General features: G+C 40.0%; 1 protein-coding gene across 1 annotated transcript in view; it reads left to right on the top strand.

Moving 5' to 3' along the window:
• The window catches only part of STAB2 (stabilin 2), an 880,852-nt gene that overhangs the window by 739,210 nt on the left and 123,237 nt on the right, over window positions 1-18,405 (top strand). The window contains exon 55 of the mRNA XM_086919174.1: window positions 6,321-6,447. Within this exon, the coding sequence (XP_086775300.1) occupies window positions 6,321-6,447 (127 nt within the window). The remainder of the gene's footprint in view (window positions 1-6,320; window positions 6,448-18,405) is intronic.

Below are 18,405 nucleotides of genomic sequence, written 5' to 3'. Positions count from 1 at the left end.
TAGCGGGTAAAATTATATTGCCGAGCACCGAGGATTTTTACCGCTGAGATACCTTGATATTATCAAGGTTTATCTCAAAAGCGGTAAAAATACTGCGAAATGCATGAATATCGCTGAAAAATCAGCGATATTCATGCATTATCGTGACAATGCTTTTAGCCATGTTATCCACCTTCCATTGGATAACATGGCTAAGAACTGCTTTTGGCAGGCGTTAGCTTTTGGAGATATTCGCGCTTAGCGTGAATATTTCCAAAAGTAGATAATAGGAGATAGCGATGTTAGCGACTGTTTCCAGTCGCTAACATCTTGGCACGCCCACTTTGCATGTCATTAGTGATAATTAATGCAAAGTGGGCCCCAAGATGATGGCTATCTCCTTAAAGCTGTCTCTAACTGGTGTTAGCGACAGCTAGGTAATAGGGGGATAAAATTGTCGCCGCTTTAGCGGGAAAAATTCCCGCTAAAGCGGCGATAAGGCCCTTGGTAATATGCCCCTAAGTTCCTTCAGTCACAAGATAGGATGAGCAATCTATATGAAGTGCTCATTCCTGTGTTTGAAGAGGCGTCAGTTCTGCACCAAAGAAATGTGGTTCTAGATCTGGGAGCTGTAGATATAAACTACAGCAAACTAATGGAGGCATCACTGTCATTTTTTCCCCCTAAAGTTTCCCCTAGACCAAATAGGCCGCGCAGCCATCCCTGGTATAACAGCGAATGCCGTAGGGCCGAAAAGGCACTTTTGGATTCTATTAAAAGCAAAAACCACTCCCTTATCAATATCTTAATAAAATCATATAAGCAAATGATTCAGAAGGCGAAACAGAACTGTGAAAGGGAGAACTGGGATTTACTTAAAACGGCACTGGGAGACAGGGACATGAGGATGTTTTGGAGCATCGCCAATACAGGTGCCCCTACTGCCAACACAGCAATTCAAACAAACCTGGATGAAGAGGTATGGCGGGTGCATTTTAAAACTTTTTACACCGATGATATACCGTGTTCAGAACCCTCAGAGATGGGGTCACCTCCAAAGATAACTCTTCCTGAGGAAGATAGTGCTAGTAGTTTGTACCGTGATGCAAACCAATGCACCATCACCTGCCCATTTATAACCGTAAAGGAGACTCAAGCTGCCCTATTAAAAATAGCCCCAGGCAAAGCCCCCGGCCTGGACAAGATCCCCGGAGATCTACATAGGAGCGAACCAACAATTTGGGCCCCGTACTTTTCTGGTCTTTTTAATGCCATAATCCAGGGTATGAAGATCCCATATAGCTGGTTGGGAGCGGAGATTATTCCAATCTTTAAAAAAGGATCTCCATTATTGCCAACAAATTATAGACCTCTAAGTCTGATAGATATATCCCTGAAACTATTTGCTAGGGTCTTGCTAGCCAGACTTGAAGAAATAGGGTCCAGTCCCCTCTCCAGGCGGGGTTCAGAGAAAAGATCTCAACCCAGGATCAGGTACTTAGGCTACAGCTTCTATATTGGAAGACAGTTAGTCTACAGGGGGAAGTTTATACCTGATATTTGTAGATCTGAGGTCGGCATTCGACCTGGTGCCACGAGGAAAGCTATGGACAGTTCTCGCTGAAATGGGGGCCCCTACATATCTCATCAATCTCTTTAGGAGATTGCATGATGATAACTATGCACAAATTAGATTTGGGAAGGACGGTCAACTTACTGCCCCAATCCCTGTTAACCGTGGGGTGCGCCAGGGGTGCGTCTTAGCCCCAACATTATTTAGCCTTTATATTAATGGGCTGATCAAGGAACTTGCAACAGTAAAAGTTCTAGATGCACCCAAGATAGCGTCCCGTCATGTTTCAGCAATGATGTTCGCTGACGACACCCTCCTGGTCTCAAAATCACCGATGGGGATTCAGAGGGTTTTGGATAAATTTGAACTTTTCTGTATAGAAAGGTTAGATATCAATTTACAGAAAACCAAATACATGGCGTTCAATAGCCCAAAAATTTCTTGTGCTAACCCCCAATTAAAAAGGAAACTCCTGGAAAGAGTGGCATCTTTTATTTATCTGGGCTTTACCGTCGCTGAAAATATGTAATGGGAAGCTCACATAAATAAGAGCCCACTAAAACTAGCACAATCAACTGGTGGTATTTTAAAGACCTATAGTAAATCAAGTAAGGAAGCTGTTAGCCCAGCCCTAGAAATCTTTAATGCCCAAGCTAGAGGGGGAGCACTTTATGGTGCAGAATTGTGGGGTCACGCTAAACTAGACGCCCTCCAAAAGGTAGAAAATCAATTTTTGAGGCAGTTGTATAGACTTCCATTGAGCACTCCGCTGATCCCATTACGACTAGACTCAGGACAAATGGCGATAACAGACATTTCAAGCCTTAGACCAATTTTATATTGGCGGCGCATTTGGACTACCCCCGAATTAGAGCCATATAGGAAGGAGTTAGTGGAGGTTTTTGTTAGCTAGGGGTGCAGCTAACCTTCCCTGGTTTTCACATATAAAGTCTGTACTAACTAACTTAGGCCTGGGCAAATGCTGGTCGGACCCACAACATGCTTGTTCACAAACTACAAGAAAGGTTATTAAATCCCGGTTTGTAGAATATAGAAATGCACAACTTCACTCTTGTCCCATAACGGGCAAACTATCCATGGCTTTCTTGGAAGTCAAGGATGTTGCCCGTTTGAGCCAATGCTGGATATGATTTCACCGGTGGAGGCAAGAAAGATATTTCTACAATTCAGGTTTGGGGTCCTTCCACTCCGCTCCCATATGGCAAAATGGAGTAAAGAAAGTGAGGCACAATGCCCCGCCTGTGGTCATCCAGCCGAAACAGTCCTACATGTGTTTTTTGCTTGCCCTGGCTACCGCAAGATTCGAAAGCGATGGCTGGTGCAGGTTTGTAGAAATATTGGCTCCAAGAACCTTCTGGAAGCTTTTCGAATTCTGAAATCAGACCTCAGCACCCCAATTGTGTTCTCAGTCTTAGATTTTTGTTTTCCTTGTGGTGTACTAGGAGGGCCCTACTAAAAATAATTCATTGAGGTTCAGGGCAAGTGGTAATTATTTTACTGAAAACTTTTTAATTGTCCTTTTAAATTATGATTAAGTTACTATAATGTGCTTTTTAACTTTTTCTTAGATTAGCAGTTTTTAATTATTTATTCATTCTTATCATGCATCCCCAGATTTCTATAGTATAATTCGTCTGTCTTAATATAGTCTATGTATTGTAAAGGACTACTGAGCTCTTAAATTATGCTGTACCCCCTTTTTTGATATCGAGAATTAATTATTGTACTGTATATGTTCATTTTACTGCTGCACTTTTTAGGGTCGTAATGACCGAAATAAAGTTTTTCTGAACTGAACTGAAATGGGAATGCAAAATATAAGTTTAAAGTAATTTTGTTTAAAAATGGAAATAAAAGCAGAACTTTCAAGATTATAATAGAGAACAGATATACTAAACTTGTTTGCAGTACCTCTAAATATACGTTTCAGAGTTGCTGAAAAGTGTACACTATCCTCAACGTCATTGCGACTTCCTCTGTCTTCACTGAAACGGGAAAAAGTGTTTGGAGGCGATTAATCTGGAAACTCACTAGAAAAATATGAGTCTAAAAAGTACACTAATAAACCTCTACTGTTAAATATATTGTAGAATATGTCTATAAATATGTTTTAGACTTTGTATAAACCACGCGCTCTTCGATTACCAACGTCATCGCGAGGACTGGTAGTCACGAATAAAAAACATTTGTGTGGTGGCTTTCTTCTAAATTGATCATAGAAAGAAAAGTTAAAGGAATATCTACTATTTATTTGGAGTTAAACTTTATTTAAAAAAAAGTCTTTTAGTGTATTTTTCAGTAGGTGAAATACATTTACTGATGACAGAATCTCCACTGTAAATGCAACAATGTTGTGCCGACTTACAAAATTGTTAAAAATAAAACCAGTTATTAATGTATTTTCTGATAAAGACATATGAAATAAAAAAATCAGGGTAGCATTATATAAATATAATACACAATATCTAATTATAGAAAGAAAGTACGAAAATCTTACTGGTTCACTTACAAAAAATTGAAGATTACAATTAAGAAACAGAATTTTTTTTAAACTTAGAAATTGAAAAAACCAAAGGATACAGGAATGTTATAGTTAACAATTTGCATTTGGAAAAACGTAGTAAATCACTGGAAAAAAACCAAAGGTTACAGGGACGTTATAATTAGCAAATAGAATTAAAAAAACCTTAGAAATTCACTGATGTTATAGTTAGGCTGACATTGTTCCCCTAGAAGGAAATGATTTTGACCTCACATATTACATCAATCGTGACATGGTCAGTGACATAACTGATGACATCATCCACAGAATCTCTGACGCAGCCGCTTATACCCCATATAACCATTCATACACCCACTCCAACTTTCGCACCACCATTCCTGAAACCACTGACACACCCATACCCACTCACTCATTCATAGGTCTACACACACATCCATTCACTCATGCAGCCACTCATACACACACTTACTCAGTAATACAGCCACTGACCTATCCACTCATGCACCCATAGAGCCACTCATACACTGTCAGACACTCATAGAGCTATTCACACAGACCTACCCACTCACCCATAGTCAATCACACTGTCACTTACTCACCTATACAGTTACACACACCAACTCACCTATTCATACAGGACACTAACACATACTTACCTATAAAGTCACTAACACAAGCACACACTCACCCATACAGCCACTCTCACAATCACTCACTCCCACATACTGTCACTTATATACTCCAACACTCACATATACAGCTTTTCACATATGCAGTCATTCGCCAATATAGCACTGATACATCCATTCACTCACTGACATAGCCACTCAGATACACTCATGAACCCATACAGCCAGTGATTCACCCACTCACTCATCCATGCAGGGTGTCACACACCCCCTCATCCATCCACTCGGGCACCCACACAGAACAACCAACCAATAACCTTTGTAGGCACTCATGTACCTACTCACAAACCCGTGCAGCCACTTACACACCAACTGACAGGCTGATAACATACATTCACACAGATTAGTCACTCACCCATACATTCACTGAGACATGTATAATGACTCACTTATACAGTCAGTTACGCACCCACTGAATCATCAATACAGGCACTCATACACCCACTCATTCATGAATACACCTTGGCATATATATGTTCAACTCTTTTTAGAAACACTCACAGTCACCGGATGATGTCATCATTGTTGTCACTGACCATGTCATGAGTGATGTAATATGTGAGGTCATAGCAGTGCATTGCAGTGGCGCGAGTTATAGGTAGCTCAGCTAACTATACCTGCTTAATTTCTCTGGTTTTGTATGATGAAATGTCAGCCTAACTATAATGTCATTGAAAAAAAAATAATATATATAGTCCCCTGTGAGGGACGAAACGCGTCATGGCAACCATAGTCTGTTGGGAGCAACAGGAATAAATAGCCAACAGTAAAATACTTACGGGGTCCGTGCTCTTTCTTCAGCCGACAAAGCGAGCGAGAAGGGAAGGAGTTGTTTTGCATAGATATAAATATATATATTTACATATATAGTGGCAAACTTACTGGGCATATACGCAAATTAATGTTAAAAGGCATGCTTACGGATAGAGAATATTTATGCCATTAGTGATCTCATTCTTATGGGATTGCTGACAGCGCGTATATGGGAGCATGCGAAGGATGAAAGCTGCAAAGCCAAAATTAATATATGGAATATGAAATATGAACTGATCATGATGCAGAAAGTGTGATTATAGGTTAAGGTAGATTTCTTACCTTCCATACTTACCTGCTTTGTAGGTATTTTACTGATTAGTGATAAGGCTTGGGGCGGAGGGAGATGATGCAAATTGGTTGTTTGGAGGTGGGCCACAAAGTCATGCTGTAGAGATCAGAAACAATTGGGTCTTGGTGCATCTTTGGAATGCACAGTTGTTTTAGAGATTGAAAGCTTTGTAGTCCAAAAATCAAACAAGAGCATCTAAAGCTGGAATTGGGAAACTCACTCTTTAGGTGGTTTTTGGAGTGAAACTGAATCTAGGGTGCTCATAGTGAAGATTCCTTTGATGGGACTTGAAAAAGGATGTTTGCAGAGCAGTGTCCCATAATATAATAAAAATATGTTTGATGTTCAAGAACAGTTTGGAGATGAAATTATTTCCAAAAAAACAAAAATATGTGGTTTGTAATTCATCATATCTGACCCACAACTCTATTCATGATTTACATTATGCAGGGAACACAGCAGAAGTGCCCATACAATAATTCTTACAGAAGGAATGTAAATGGATGCCGCCGAGATTGTGCCCTATTGACGTGGATGACAAAATGTTGTAAGGGATATTTTGGTAAAGACTGTCAAGGTAAGTTTGTCTAAGCTTACTAAATCAACTCTACTTAGCAGAATAATATAATAGCACTTTTTGGTTTCTGCTTTTATCTGTTATTTCACCTCACCACCATTTTCAAAATACACAAACAGGGGGATATTCTCAATGAAGTGGCGGTGAGAAGCGTTAGCCTTTTTGGCTTAACCCCTCTCATCGCCAATTCAGAAACACAAGGCTGCACCCTAATCTCAAGAATGTGGTGCAGCCTGGCCTTTCCCCGTGTGATGGCGCTAAGGTTCACGACTTAGCACAAATGCAGGCCACCCTTGCACCAGAGTGCATGGGTGTCTGCAAGCAGGGAGGTTTGTTTATGTACAGGAAGGTGTCCCTTCCTGCACATAAACAAACCGAAAATGCCAGTTTGTAACTTACATGTATTCTCAAGGCAGTGTTAAGCCTCTTAACGTGGCTTAAAGCCACGTTAAGTGGGTTAATGCTGCCTTGAGAATAAGGTGCCGGCCCTATCGCCACGGGAACGTCAGAAAAAGTGACGTTCCTGTGGCAATAGGGGCCTGAGAATACACCCCTCGGTCTGTGGTGTTTTCTTTCAAATGTTCATTATATCCATGATAGCATTATCCAGAAAGAGGATTTTGTCCCAACAGCAACTCATTTAATTCACATATTTTGCAGCTCCGAACCACGGTTCTAAACGTTTTGACTTCTGTGGACTCTAATCATTACTGGAAACGATACCCCCATCACCCCAAATCAATATTGGAATCCAAGGATTCCCACTGAGTCATTCCTGGAAGCCGGTGAAACACCAAGAATGTTGATGATTTTAACTCAAAAACAGTACTCAAAAACACAGAAACAAAACATTCATCAAACAAATACACAAATGATTAAATATTTTATTTAATTACAAATATAAGAAAATCTAAATTTTTATTTAAATAGAAAGGTTGGAACTTTTTAAAATTCAATTGAGGCCACCCATTGTAAATACCATATTATACTTAATGCCCTTGCACTGCTCTACAAATCAATCTGAGGATACAGACTTAGGGGGTCATTAGGATGGCGGACGGACCTGCATCCGTCCGCCACCCCCGAGGAAGAGGGACCATCCGCATGGGCAGCGGCGGTCCCTCCATGCAAATTAGGATGTGACCGCCACCCTGGCGGTCACATCCCCTACATTTTACATTGCGGCAGATACTGCTTCAAGCAGCACCTGCCGCAAGGTTAAAAAATGCATGTGTACCTTTGAATGCACGAAGCGGCAGGCACCGCGTGGTGCCTGCTGCTTCGTGCACGCAAAGGCAGGGGGGTACCATAGGTACCCCCCCATGTGCACCCCCACCCCCCCTTCACCCCTGGGGGCCCGCAACGGGCACCCAAAGAAAAGACCATATGCCTTTCCACGGCGGAAATGCCGCCATGGAAAGGCATAGGAGCGCCGCCATCCTAATATGGCTGATAGACACCGCCAGCCATGTTAGAGCTTTTCCGCCGCGGTCGGAAGGCGACCGCAGCGGAAAAGCGGCGGACGGAAAAAAGATGCCCCAGCCATCCTAATCTCGCGGGGGGTCTTTTCTCAGTCCGCAGCGGTTAATCCGCATCCTCCGGGCCGGCAGTGGCTTCAGCCGGCCCGGAGGATGCAGATTATCCGCTATCATAATCGGCCCCTTAATTTTTAGCCTCCGCATTTGACAGAACGTTTTAAATGTTTCAGTTTACATTTTACTCCTTTATTTTCATACACTATTTTTTATCTCAAAATATTATTTAATTTTGTAAGCAGTCCCAGCCCCTCTGATGAGTGTGTATTGCGAACCCCCAAGGGGCCCTTGGACCACTGGCAAAAAACGCCTAACTTAGAGAAATAAGCTATTTGCACATTTTCCTCTGCATGTTCTGCAAAAATGTATATTGGTTCTTACAAGTGATGGGGGCAATAGTTTGTTGTGTCAGCATGAAAGAACAAGTGAAATTCAAGCGCAATTGGAAATTGGTTCTTGGTTTTTGAGCATTATACTTGGTCACATACCTGATAGGAAGAGAGCTGCTCAAATCACCTCCAGGGCCCAGGAAAGGACTCACTCATAGTTTGCTGGAGGAGCTTTTTCTACTGTGGGCCACAAAATGTCAATTGGTTTCCTCTTTTGCTGTAGAAGTAACATTCCTTCAATTCTAAGGAATAGCAATAAGCCTTGACTCTAGGCAGCAATTATATTCAGAATAAGTGGCCCAGAGGTGTTCTTGCGCTTCTTGTTCGTTTTATGCACCAGACTATCACCACATCACCCGCTTGCTTTTTGTGGAGAAAAGCTATGGACAAAGTTTCTAACACAAATTTATAATAGCACAAATATTTCCCTCATTGGCAAAGCATTTAAGCAATTCTCACTCTAGCTTCAACCCCTGATGAAGCACTGAAAAAGTCATCCTTCAAGTGGGTAACCCGCTACTCGTGGCACCTGACACTAGCCAGAAGACCCCATTCATGCTGCTCAATACAGCTACGGTTTTGTCATCATATATCAAAAAATGGTATGCTACCAAATATTATACATTATATGCAATATCGCACAGATACTTGTCTTGTTCACCTCCCTTTTCCAAGATTTTACATTAGTTGTCCGTTAAAGCAAAAACTCCACCTATTGTACTTGTAGTTCCTGTTCGTTCCCAAGTAAAATAGCTTTAGTTCAATCCTTTCTAACCTAGGTAATGAACTCCCAGGAAGTGTGTTAATAAACCACAATTTGAAATCTTGGCTGTATGTTTCACACGTGCCCATATGATGACAAAGACCCATAATAATTCAAAGTGTTCCTGGTATAATAAGTTGTGTAACAATAAAAAGAACAAACTTTGTTTGGCCCTTATGTCTGGGAAACCGGTTGTAATTAGATTGAAAATGAAGAAGTTTAAAGCAACCCAAGCAAAAGCACTCCGAGGTTGGGAATACAAAGTATGGGAAAATATCCATGAAGCAGCTGTATCTAAAGATTCTAAAACATTTTGGAAGTTGGTCGCAAATGGTCATGATAGTCCTTCAAGATCCCTATCGGACACAATTCCATCTGTGGTCGGGCATGTCCATTTTTCGGATATGTATCAATTACATCAGAGTTCCAAGGAGGCTGGATTAGCGCAGCCTGAGGGTGCAGATTTCCCTCTGACAAGCTCTCTTGAGATGTAGATGAGGGACACGGACGCAGTCAAGGCTATTGCTCCAGGCAAAGCAGCTGGACCCGATGGGATCCGATTCCCAGGTGACCTCTTTTGGCATATATTGAGACTTGGACCCTCTATTTTAATAAATTGGCAAATTTATATTTTAAAAGGGGCCACGGTCCCTGCCAGTTGGAATGCAGCCCAAATAGTGCCGGTCCATAAATAAGGCCTGCACAATTCTAAAACTATAGGGCCATTAGCTCCATAGACCTAGCCCAAAATGTCTTTGACAGTCAATTATTTGTAAAATTAGACTCTTGGACTAAGGAACACCATGCTCTTTCCCCCCTTCAAGCAGTTTTTAGAAGAGGGATTCGTACGACTGACCAGATTTTTAGATTTGTACTCATTTATTGGAAAATTGTGGTTATGCAAAAAGCCTGTCTTCATCTGGTCTTCGTTGATTTTAAATCGGCATGTGATTCAATCCCTAGAGCCAAACTGTGGGTTGTGTTAAGGAATAGTGGAGTGCAGCTTGATATTCTGAATATGTTGGTCCGCCTTCATCAGGACACCTATGCTCAAGTAAAATGGGGCTGGGGAGGGAAGCTGACAGATTGGATTGAGATTAAGAATGGAATATGCCAAGGCTGTGTCCTTGCCCCAACACTTTTTTCTCTGTATCTCAATGATGTGGTACCTATGTAGAACATGATCTAAATGATGCCCCATGCTTAGCTAGCCAAAATACTACCCTTTTGCTATTTGCAGATAATACCCTTTTCACATCTAAGACCCCCAGTGGTCTTCAACGGCTGTTGAATAAATGTGAACACTTCTGCACTGAGCGCGGGCTTGCGATAAACCACCCCAAAACCAAATGTATGACCCTTAACCACCATAAAACATTCAGTGGATCTTTAATGTTGGAGGGAGAGGGTCTCCGACTATCAATGGTTCATGTTTTTTATTTATTTATTAATTAAGGTTATTAAGCGCAACAGCTACCCAAAAAGGGTTTCCCGGCGCTAGACAGGCAAAGTGCTCGGAAGCCACCATTTTAGCAGTTACTGGAGATTATTGATTGAAAAGCCAGGTCTTAATGGCTCTGCGAAAGCGGACGTAGTTAGTTTCAGTACGGATACTCAGGGGCAAAGAGTTCCAAAGATTAGGGCCTAATTAAGCAAAATACCTGCCTCCCATTCTAGCGAGTCTAATTCTGGACACGATAAAGTAGGCCAGGGAGGAGGATCGAAGGTGGCGTGAGGGAGTGTAGGTATGGACAAGGGATTGCAAGTAAAGAGGAGCTGAGCCCGATTTGATCTTGAACATGTATTTCAGGGTTTTGAATTTGATACGACTCTCAACCCGGAGCCAATTTAAATCACAGAGGGGTCCTGAAATATGGCTCGATCTGGGGATTTTACACAGCAGTCTTGCGGCGGCATTTTGAACTAGTTGTAGACGTCTTGTCACAGCCTTGTTAGCCCCAAGGTACAGGACAATCCCGTACTCCAGCCGAGAAGTAATTAGGGCATGGACCACAGATTTTTGGGTGTTGCTAGGCAACATCCAGATAGTATTCTTAAGCCATCGCTGTATAGTAAAGCAGATGGCCGAAACCTTGTTTACCTGATGTTGCATAGTCCGAGCATTGTCAATGGTAAAACCTAGGTTGCGGACATGGTCAGAGGGGAGAGGAAGGCTACCCATCTCAGAAGGCCAGTGTTTGGAGCTCCAAAGGTCGTGTTTTTGACCCAGAATTAAAACTTCGGTTTTGCCTCCATTCAATTTCAGTAGATTGTGATTCATCCAGTCGGCAATTTTACAAAATGTATGGCATGTCTAGATTGATCCCATCAATCCGCTACAATATTGAGGTGCTATAGAATTTCCCACATTAAATCTATATCTCCTGCTCTTAAGGTCTATACAGATAAAGCAGAGGGCAGTGCCCTGTATGGTGCTGATGTGTGGGGGACATCTAATTAGACCAGACTTGGAGTAGCGGAGAACAACTTTTTGAAAGCATTGACCTATCTCCTTAGTAGTACACCGTTGATACTGCTAAGAAGGGACATGGCCCTACATTCAATAATACACAAGGCTCAATTAAGACCGTTGCTCTATTGGATAAGGCTGAAATATTCTGGTGACCTGGAGGATTATCGAGAAGCTTTTGAGGAGGTGATATCAATGACTGGTTGTTCTAAAATGAAAAGGCTATTATATAGCCAAAAGCTCCTTGTTCAAATTGGGCTTGGGGAATTTTGGTCCACCTTGGCCCTAGCAACTATTTTGCCGAGGTCTGCATTTATAGATGCATATTGGGCCCATGTTCCTGACAAAGAATTCCAGAATGTAACAAAGAGTTCTCTTAGTTAATATTTCCTAGACCTTAAACCTAACACTCAATGGGGGCCGTTCTTGGATTTTATGAACTCCTAACCAGCAAAGACCCTTTTTTGCTTAAATTTCACAATAGCACTTTACCTCTAATGCTACTCCTGGAAAAATGGAATCATCTGATTGCAACAAGTAGACTATGCCCAGTTTGCCAACAAGCTGATGAATCACTAGTGCACTTTATGTTTTTCTGTCCAGGTTATACCCGCCCCAGGAAAACATGGATTATACCTTTTTGCAGACAACTAGGTTGTCAAAAGTGTGGGATTTGTTATGCGGATCCTCCGCACAGAATCTTCACAGGTAGTTGTCTGTGCGGTATCAAAATATATACACTTGTGTTGGTATATTAGAAGCAAGGTCATCAAATGATAAACATAGCTGATCCATTTATGTTTTTCTCATATGGTTTTAATTATCGTATTTTTAGTGCATTGATGAAATATATTTTTTGAAACAGGCAAAGCATAGTGAGACAAATTGGGGAAAGTATTTTTATGCCCCTTAGCTATTGCTATTAATAATTTTTGAAATGTTTTATTGATATGTTTCAGAGTCTGTTTTACATTGTCAAACTTTACATTTATAGGTATTGTGCCAATTTAGGGTCTTTTATGGGAGGACAGCCCAAATAAAGTTTTTTCGAATAAACCACAATTTCACTATGCATCAATAACACAATAACACAGTCTCACTATTGTAACACTGGGATGGTATATTTACACCGTGCATATCCTTGGTGCAAACTCAAATATAAGCTGCACTCAAGCGGCTGTACCGTTAGTCCCAGGCTGAGGTTTAACCTCAACAAAACAGCAATAAGAGTGAGGCTCTTTAGGCTCCTTAATTAAGGCAGAGACTAGAGTATTAGTAGATTAGCAAAGTTACAAACTAAAATCATTAAAGATGATCAATGATATTTGGTCAGTTACATGAATGTCTCAGTTACATAGTTCAAATCAATCCAAAGTTAGAAAATATAAAGCAAAATGCTAACAGTGGTCGTAGAGCAAAATCAAGCAAAATCAGTTTCCCTTGATGGATAAATTCCCTAAAATGCTAAGCTAGAGGGAATTCATGAGATAAGTCAAGCAAATGGTGTCAGCAAATAAAGCCTCTTAAAGGCAAAACTAAGTCAAGATTTAGTTGGGTAAGTGAGAATGGATTTGCTCAAGAGTCTACCTCTTTGAGCACAAAACGAGACTTCTAATCTCTAGAAATTGGAAAGGTGCATTGCAATCTAAATAGCTCAGCAATGTACAATTAAAACATTCAGTTCTTTGCAGTGAAGAACAATCTCTACCTACTTGAAAGGAGAACCAATCACAATCTAATATTACACAATAAGACATTTTAAGGCTTCATACCAGACATCGCCCGGTGGATGTTTTCCATGTGCGGGGCCCTGCAAGAGATATCTTCTTGCAAGATGATACATCACAGTCAACTTGTACCAGGCACAGGCGTGGAGATTCATTATTCAGCTCTCTGTGAACCACACACAGATACACAATTCTCACGGAAAACAAAACATTTGCAACTTTCTAATTAGCTACTGCAGCTGGGCTCCTGAAACAAGAGAAAGAGAAAAAATGCATTTTGTTCAACATCAGTTACTCAAACTGTGCCCTCTTTAACTGTGGCTAACTTAATGTGCACATCATTAACTATGGTCAACCTTAACATAAAAAAATCACACTTTATAAATATGTGTAAGTGTAGTACAGATTAGTACAAGGTTATATAGGGCAAAATCCATGGCAGAATATCACCACTATCAAATCCACATAAACCATTCACAGACTGTAAACCAGAATCCATTGAATTAAAACATTTGATAGAGTAGGACCTTACTGAATTCTGAATTTATAATCTTCGAAGAAGTATTTCATTAAAACAAAAATGATACCTTGCAACCAAGAGCTATTGACCTCGCGTTACAAGCAACAGGTAACTTGGGTCTAACAGACTCTGCTTTAACCACATGCCTTGGCAATTAAACCATTACAGGCCTTCTCAGGCCATGGATGGAATGCTGGCAAAGACTGATATTTTGTGAACAAGTCTTAACCAGTTATCAGAAACTGCTTTCTCAGCTCTGGGCACATGTTTAAGCATTCAGGGAATACCTTTTAACTCCCCTAATCAAAAATATTTGAACCAGCAAACCTAGCTCCCATGTGGCGCAAAATATATGGAAAAATGCAAGGCTCCCAACTCTTGCAGTGTGCCAAGTCTTATTACATGCCGGACACCAAACTATTGGATTTTTCCAATACATGAAAATACTCTGGTCATGGTGGCCACTGCGGATGAAGGTTCACCAATCATATTCATAATGCTCAAATTGTCGTTGGCCGCTGATACTGTCTCGCAAGAGGCACTTCTAAAGATTATCCAAAAACCCTGAATGGTGTCTGAAAACATACTTCTATCTTTTAGTTCTCTCCAGCTGGAACTAGTATGTTAAACTGCTCTCCATATCTGAACTCACCTAAATCACACATTAATTTGAGCATGTCTCACCGCACTATTCATTCATGCTTAAACTCTACTTTCACCCTGAAATAAAGTACCTCTGGCTCTCCTTTCAGTACTATGCTGACAACTCCAATTTCCGTATCTATCTTCGACTAAGAATGGTTAGTAGAGGCTTCTTTGCAATGATATAGGGCATCAGACACCTAGAGTAGTAGATGGATAAGTGCAGCCTCAAACTGAAGGGACAGCATGGATGTTGAAATGTGAGACCCCGCCGATTACCTGTCTCATCCTCCATTCCTCTCCGCTTTGTTGTCTACTAGAACAGCAACATCCTCATAAATATAGCAGGAAATAAAGGAGCCATAGATGAGGCAATTCCTGAAAGCCAGTCTTAACATTGCACTGGATAGTTATGCTTCAATCCTAGCAACTCTTCTCAACTACTCGACAGTGCAAATTAGCTTTTAATATGTCTTAAGCTGCTAACTCAACTATATATTTTTTTTAAAAGGGCCACATGGTATAACTTTGTTTTCCAAAACATCTTTTGCCAAAATTACTTTACAAAAATATATTATATAATAATATAATTGGAGTCTATGGCACAAAAACGAAATTTAGCTTAAAATATTTATTTGCAATTTATCAACATAGTTTTAAATGGAAGATTTGTAGACTTTCACTGAAGAACATTTTGTAAATAATGTAAAATATATTTCTAAATGTTAAATGGACATTTTAGAATAAAAAGGGCAAGTAAAAGGGGTAAGGATAGGTCAGAGTTTCCATAGGGATATCGTTTTTTGTTTTGCTTACATTTTTTACACCATTTGATCGATTTTCACAAAACATTTCCAAAGAAAACGTTAATTGGACCGACTTGTCTTGTGGTACCCATCATGGACTGCTATGACCGCAAATATTAAGTCACTCATGGCATGTTAAATGATATCATTGATGACATAGCTCATTAGATTTAAAGAACAGTGTTTTTGAAATTACTAATGAGTATTGCAATTCCCATGGTAACATGTGAGGTCATAGGCAGTGCATGATAGGGGCCCAAGTTATAGTTAATTGAATAAACAATAACTGACATATTCAAGTGTTTTTTTTTTGTTTTTACTGTTAATTTTTGTCGTATTTCAACACCTAAATACTTCACTTTAACAATCGTTTTTCCCCAGACAATATACATATATACACACACATATAAATACATATATAATATAGAGTGAGAGATGACAAAAGGGCACATATAAACATATAATGCTGGGGAGTTTTGAGGGTTTTAACTAATATAAAAACACAATCATATATATAGATTAAGGGGGATTTGTGGGCCTTCCACCCCCAAATGACAATAAACATAATATACACATGAATGTCCACAAATATGTATTTGTTAAAATATATATATATATATATATATATATATATATATATATATATATATATATATATATATATATATATATATATATACATTCACTGAAACATACAAAAGTTAAAGTGACATTATAGTTAGGCGAAAATGTTGTTTAAAATGTACTAACTTAACTTACTTCCTTAACTGAGATAACTATGCACTCTAACCATGCCAGTGTGTTCATCAATTATGTCATAAACATGTCTTGACTGATGCAGTCTGTGATGACATAAGAAGAGCATGGTGGAGGGACAAGTTCTAGTTAGCTCAGTAAACTGTAACAAGTGAGCTTGAGTGTTTTTATTTATTTAAAATTTTACTTTTTAGACTGACATTTTCACCTATCTATAACGTCACTTTAACCTTTGTTTTTTTCAGTGAATATATATTCCTGAGTTGAATTTCTCAATGTGTTCATGCATATTTCTCCTCCTAATGCCTACATTATAATATAGAATGTCCTGTTTTCTAATTGGGGAGAATTTCTCATCCCAATCGCAATAGGTAAGAATCAAATAATGATTTTTAGTGTTTCCATGGATACAATGGTGTACTAATTAAGGGAAGGAACAAATGTGGCTGGGGCCTGCTGGCACCAGCTATGTTCAAGGATCTTAAGGATAGAACTACACAAACTAAATATAATTATCTAACAGAACATTACAACAACAATCTAAAACAACATAAAAAGCAACACTACAATTATTCTATGACTATTCTGTATGCTTTCATGTAACAATGTTGTTGTTTGTGTCCTCATAAATGGTCACAACTATACAGTTCTAGTATGGCTGTTCCTATGAGGATGCTCCAGTGGTTTCACTAATCCACCTTGTATTGCTAAACTCCTGGGGCCTTATTTATGAAGGCCTTGCCCCGCCGGTGCGTCACTTTTAACATGGGAAAAAGTGACGCACCGGTGGCGCAAGGCTTTCATAAATGAGGCCTCTGGTCCTCAGCACTCTAGCCTGTTGTGGCACGCAGTGAAAATATCTTAGTATTTTTTTATTGCATATCTTGCCAAGGTTTCTTTTATCCATCCAGTGATCAGTTTTTTTATTGTGTAGTCCCTACACCATTTATGTGTTTAGGAGCCAATATTGTCATATTCATTGCTTGGAATTATCTAGTTTTCAAATGAAGTTAAAGGATGTCTTTCTCTTCATTCCATTTGTCTTATTTTCCACAATTTGGCCACTATGTTTACGTGTCTCTTGCGTCCCAAGGCCTCTTGCGTTTGCTTCATGGTATCCAAATCTCCAAGCGGAGGCTTACTAAGCTTGCTGAGCCTTCTCTCTGTACAGAAAGCTGTTGTCAGCAGTGCTGTCTTAACGCATGGGCACACTGGGCAGCTGCCCAGGGGCCCCACAAGTTTACGGGCCCCATGCTAATCAATTTTATTGATAATTCACATTTTTATTCCTGTGAGTGGTGATATAGGTAGGGCCCAGGGCACTGCTTTGCCCAGGGGCCTATAATGCTGTTCAGGCAATCAAGGTTGTCAGAGCCCGGGGTAAGTGTTTGGATGGCCTTGTGCGGTGTGGTAGAGTCTATCATCGTCCATTGCACTTGTGCTTTAAAACGTATCTATGATGCTTTTTTTTTTTACTAAATGCACCATTAATGTATTTGAGCTTACTTTAAAAATGCAGTTCCCTCACAAGATCATATTTAGAACTGGCAAACCTGATTAGTAGCAATCCTGTGGGGTGGCTGTCAGCCTGCCCAGCAACACAGCCCGGGCTGGTGGCAATTGAGGCCCTTGTAGCCTGCACAAGCTTGTCACACGTCGTCCCTTGATGAATTGACTCCTCCACATTAGAGGTGAATCAGTAGTCAGTTACAAATATCTTTATTTGTACAGAGAAGAACCACCAAAGGACTGGTCGATAAGGCGGCTTTTTTTTTAAGTTTGAGTTTATTAACCCTTTCCATGCTCATGACCAGCTGAGCTCGTCATGATGCATGGTTGAGCTGTGCTGATGACGAGCTGAGCTCGTCATGATTAGTAAGAATGACGAAAAGTCAGCATTGGAGGGGAAAACACCTAGCAGCCAAGGTGTTAAAGAACAAAAGAACAGATCAGAAAATGAAGAAACAGGTAAGATGATGAAACCATACAGGTTATACTATAAACAGATATAATAATAAAAAATTACAAAGCATATAAGAAGACATGAGAAATGCAATCAAAACTATGTATATGGAAAAAACAACGTAAGCATGACAATATTGAAAAAACTGAAGAAATTATACAATATGTTCGAGCAACAGTAAATAACAATCAGTTAGAAAAGTTGATAAAAGGCATTTGGAGAATCAAGGTGGTTTTCGTACTTCAACTGATCTAGTGTCGGAGGTGGTGGTCGAGGGAGCAATTGAGGATAAATAATTTACCAAAGGAAGCCAAAGGAGATCTCTTTTGATTGCCAGGGAAATGGGAGAAACATAATTAGTATCAAGTTGGTGATGAAAACAAACTG

This window comes from Lissotriton vulgaris, chromosome 1_1 (genome assembly GCF_964263255.1).
Source record: "Lissotriton vulgaris chromosome 1_1, aLisVul1.2, whole genome shotgun sequence".
Taxonomy (NCBI): Eukaryota; Metazoa; Chordata; class Amphibia; order Caudata; family Salamandridae; genus Lissotriton; species Lissotriton vulgaris.
The sequence above is the reverse complement of the archived record's forward strand: the minus strand, read 5'-3'. Positions and strand labels throughout refer to the sequence as shown.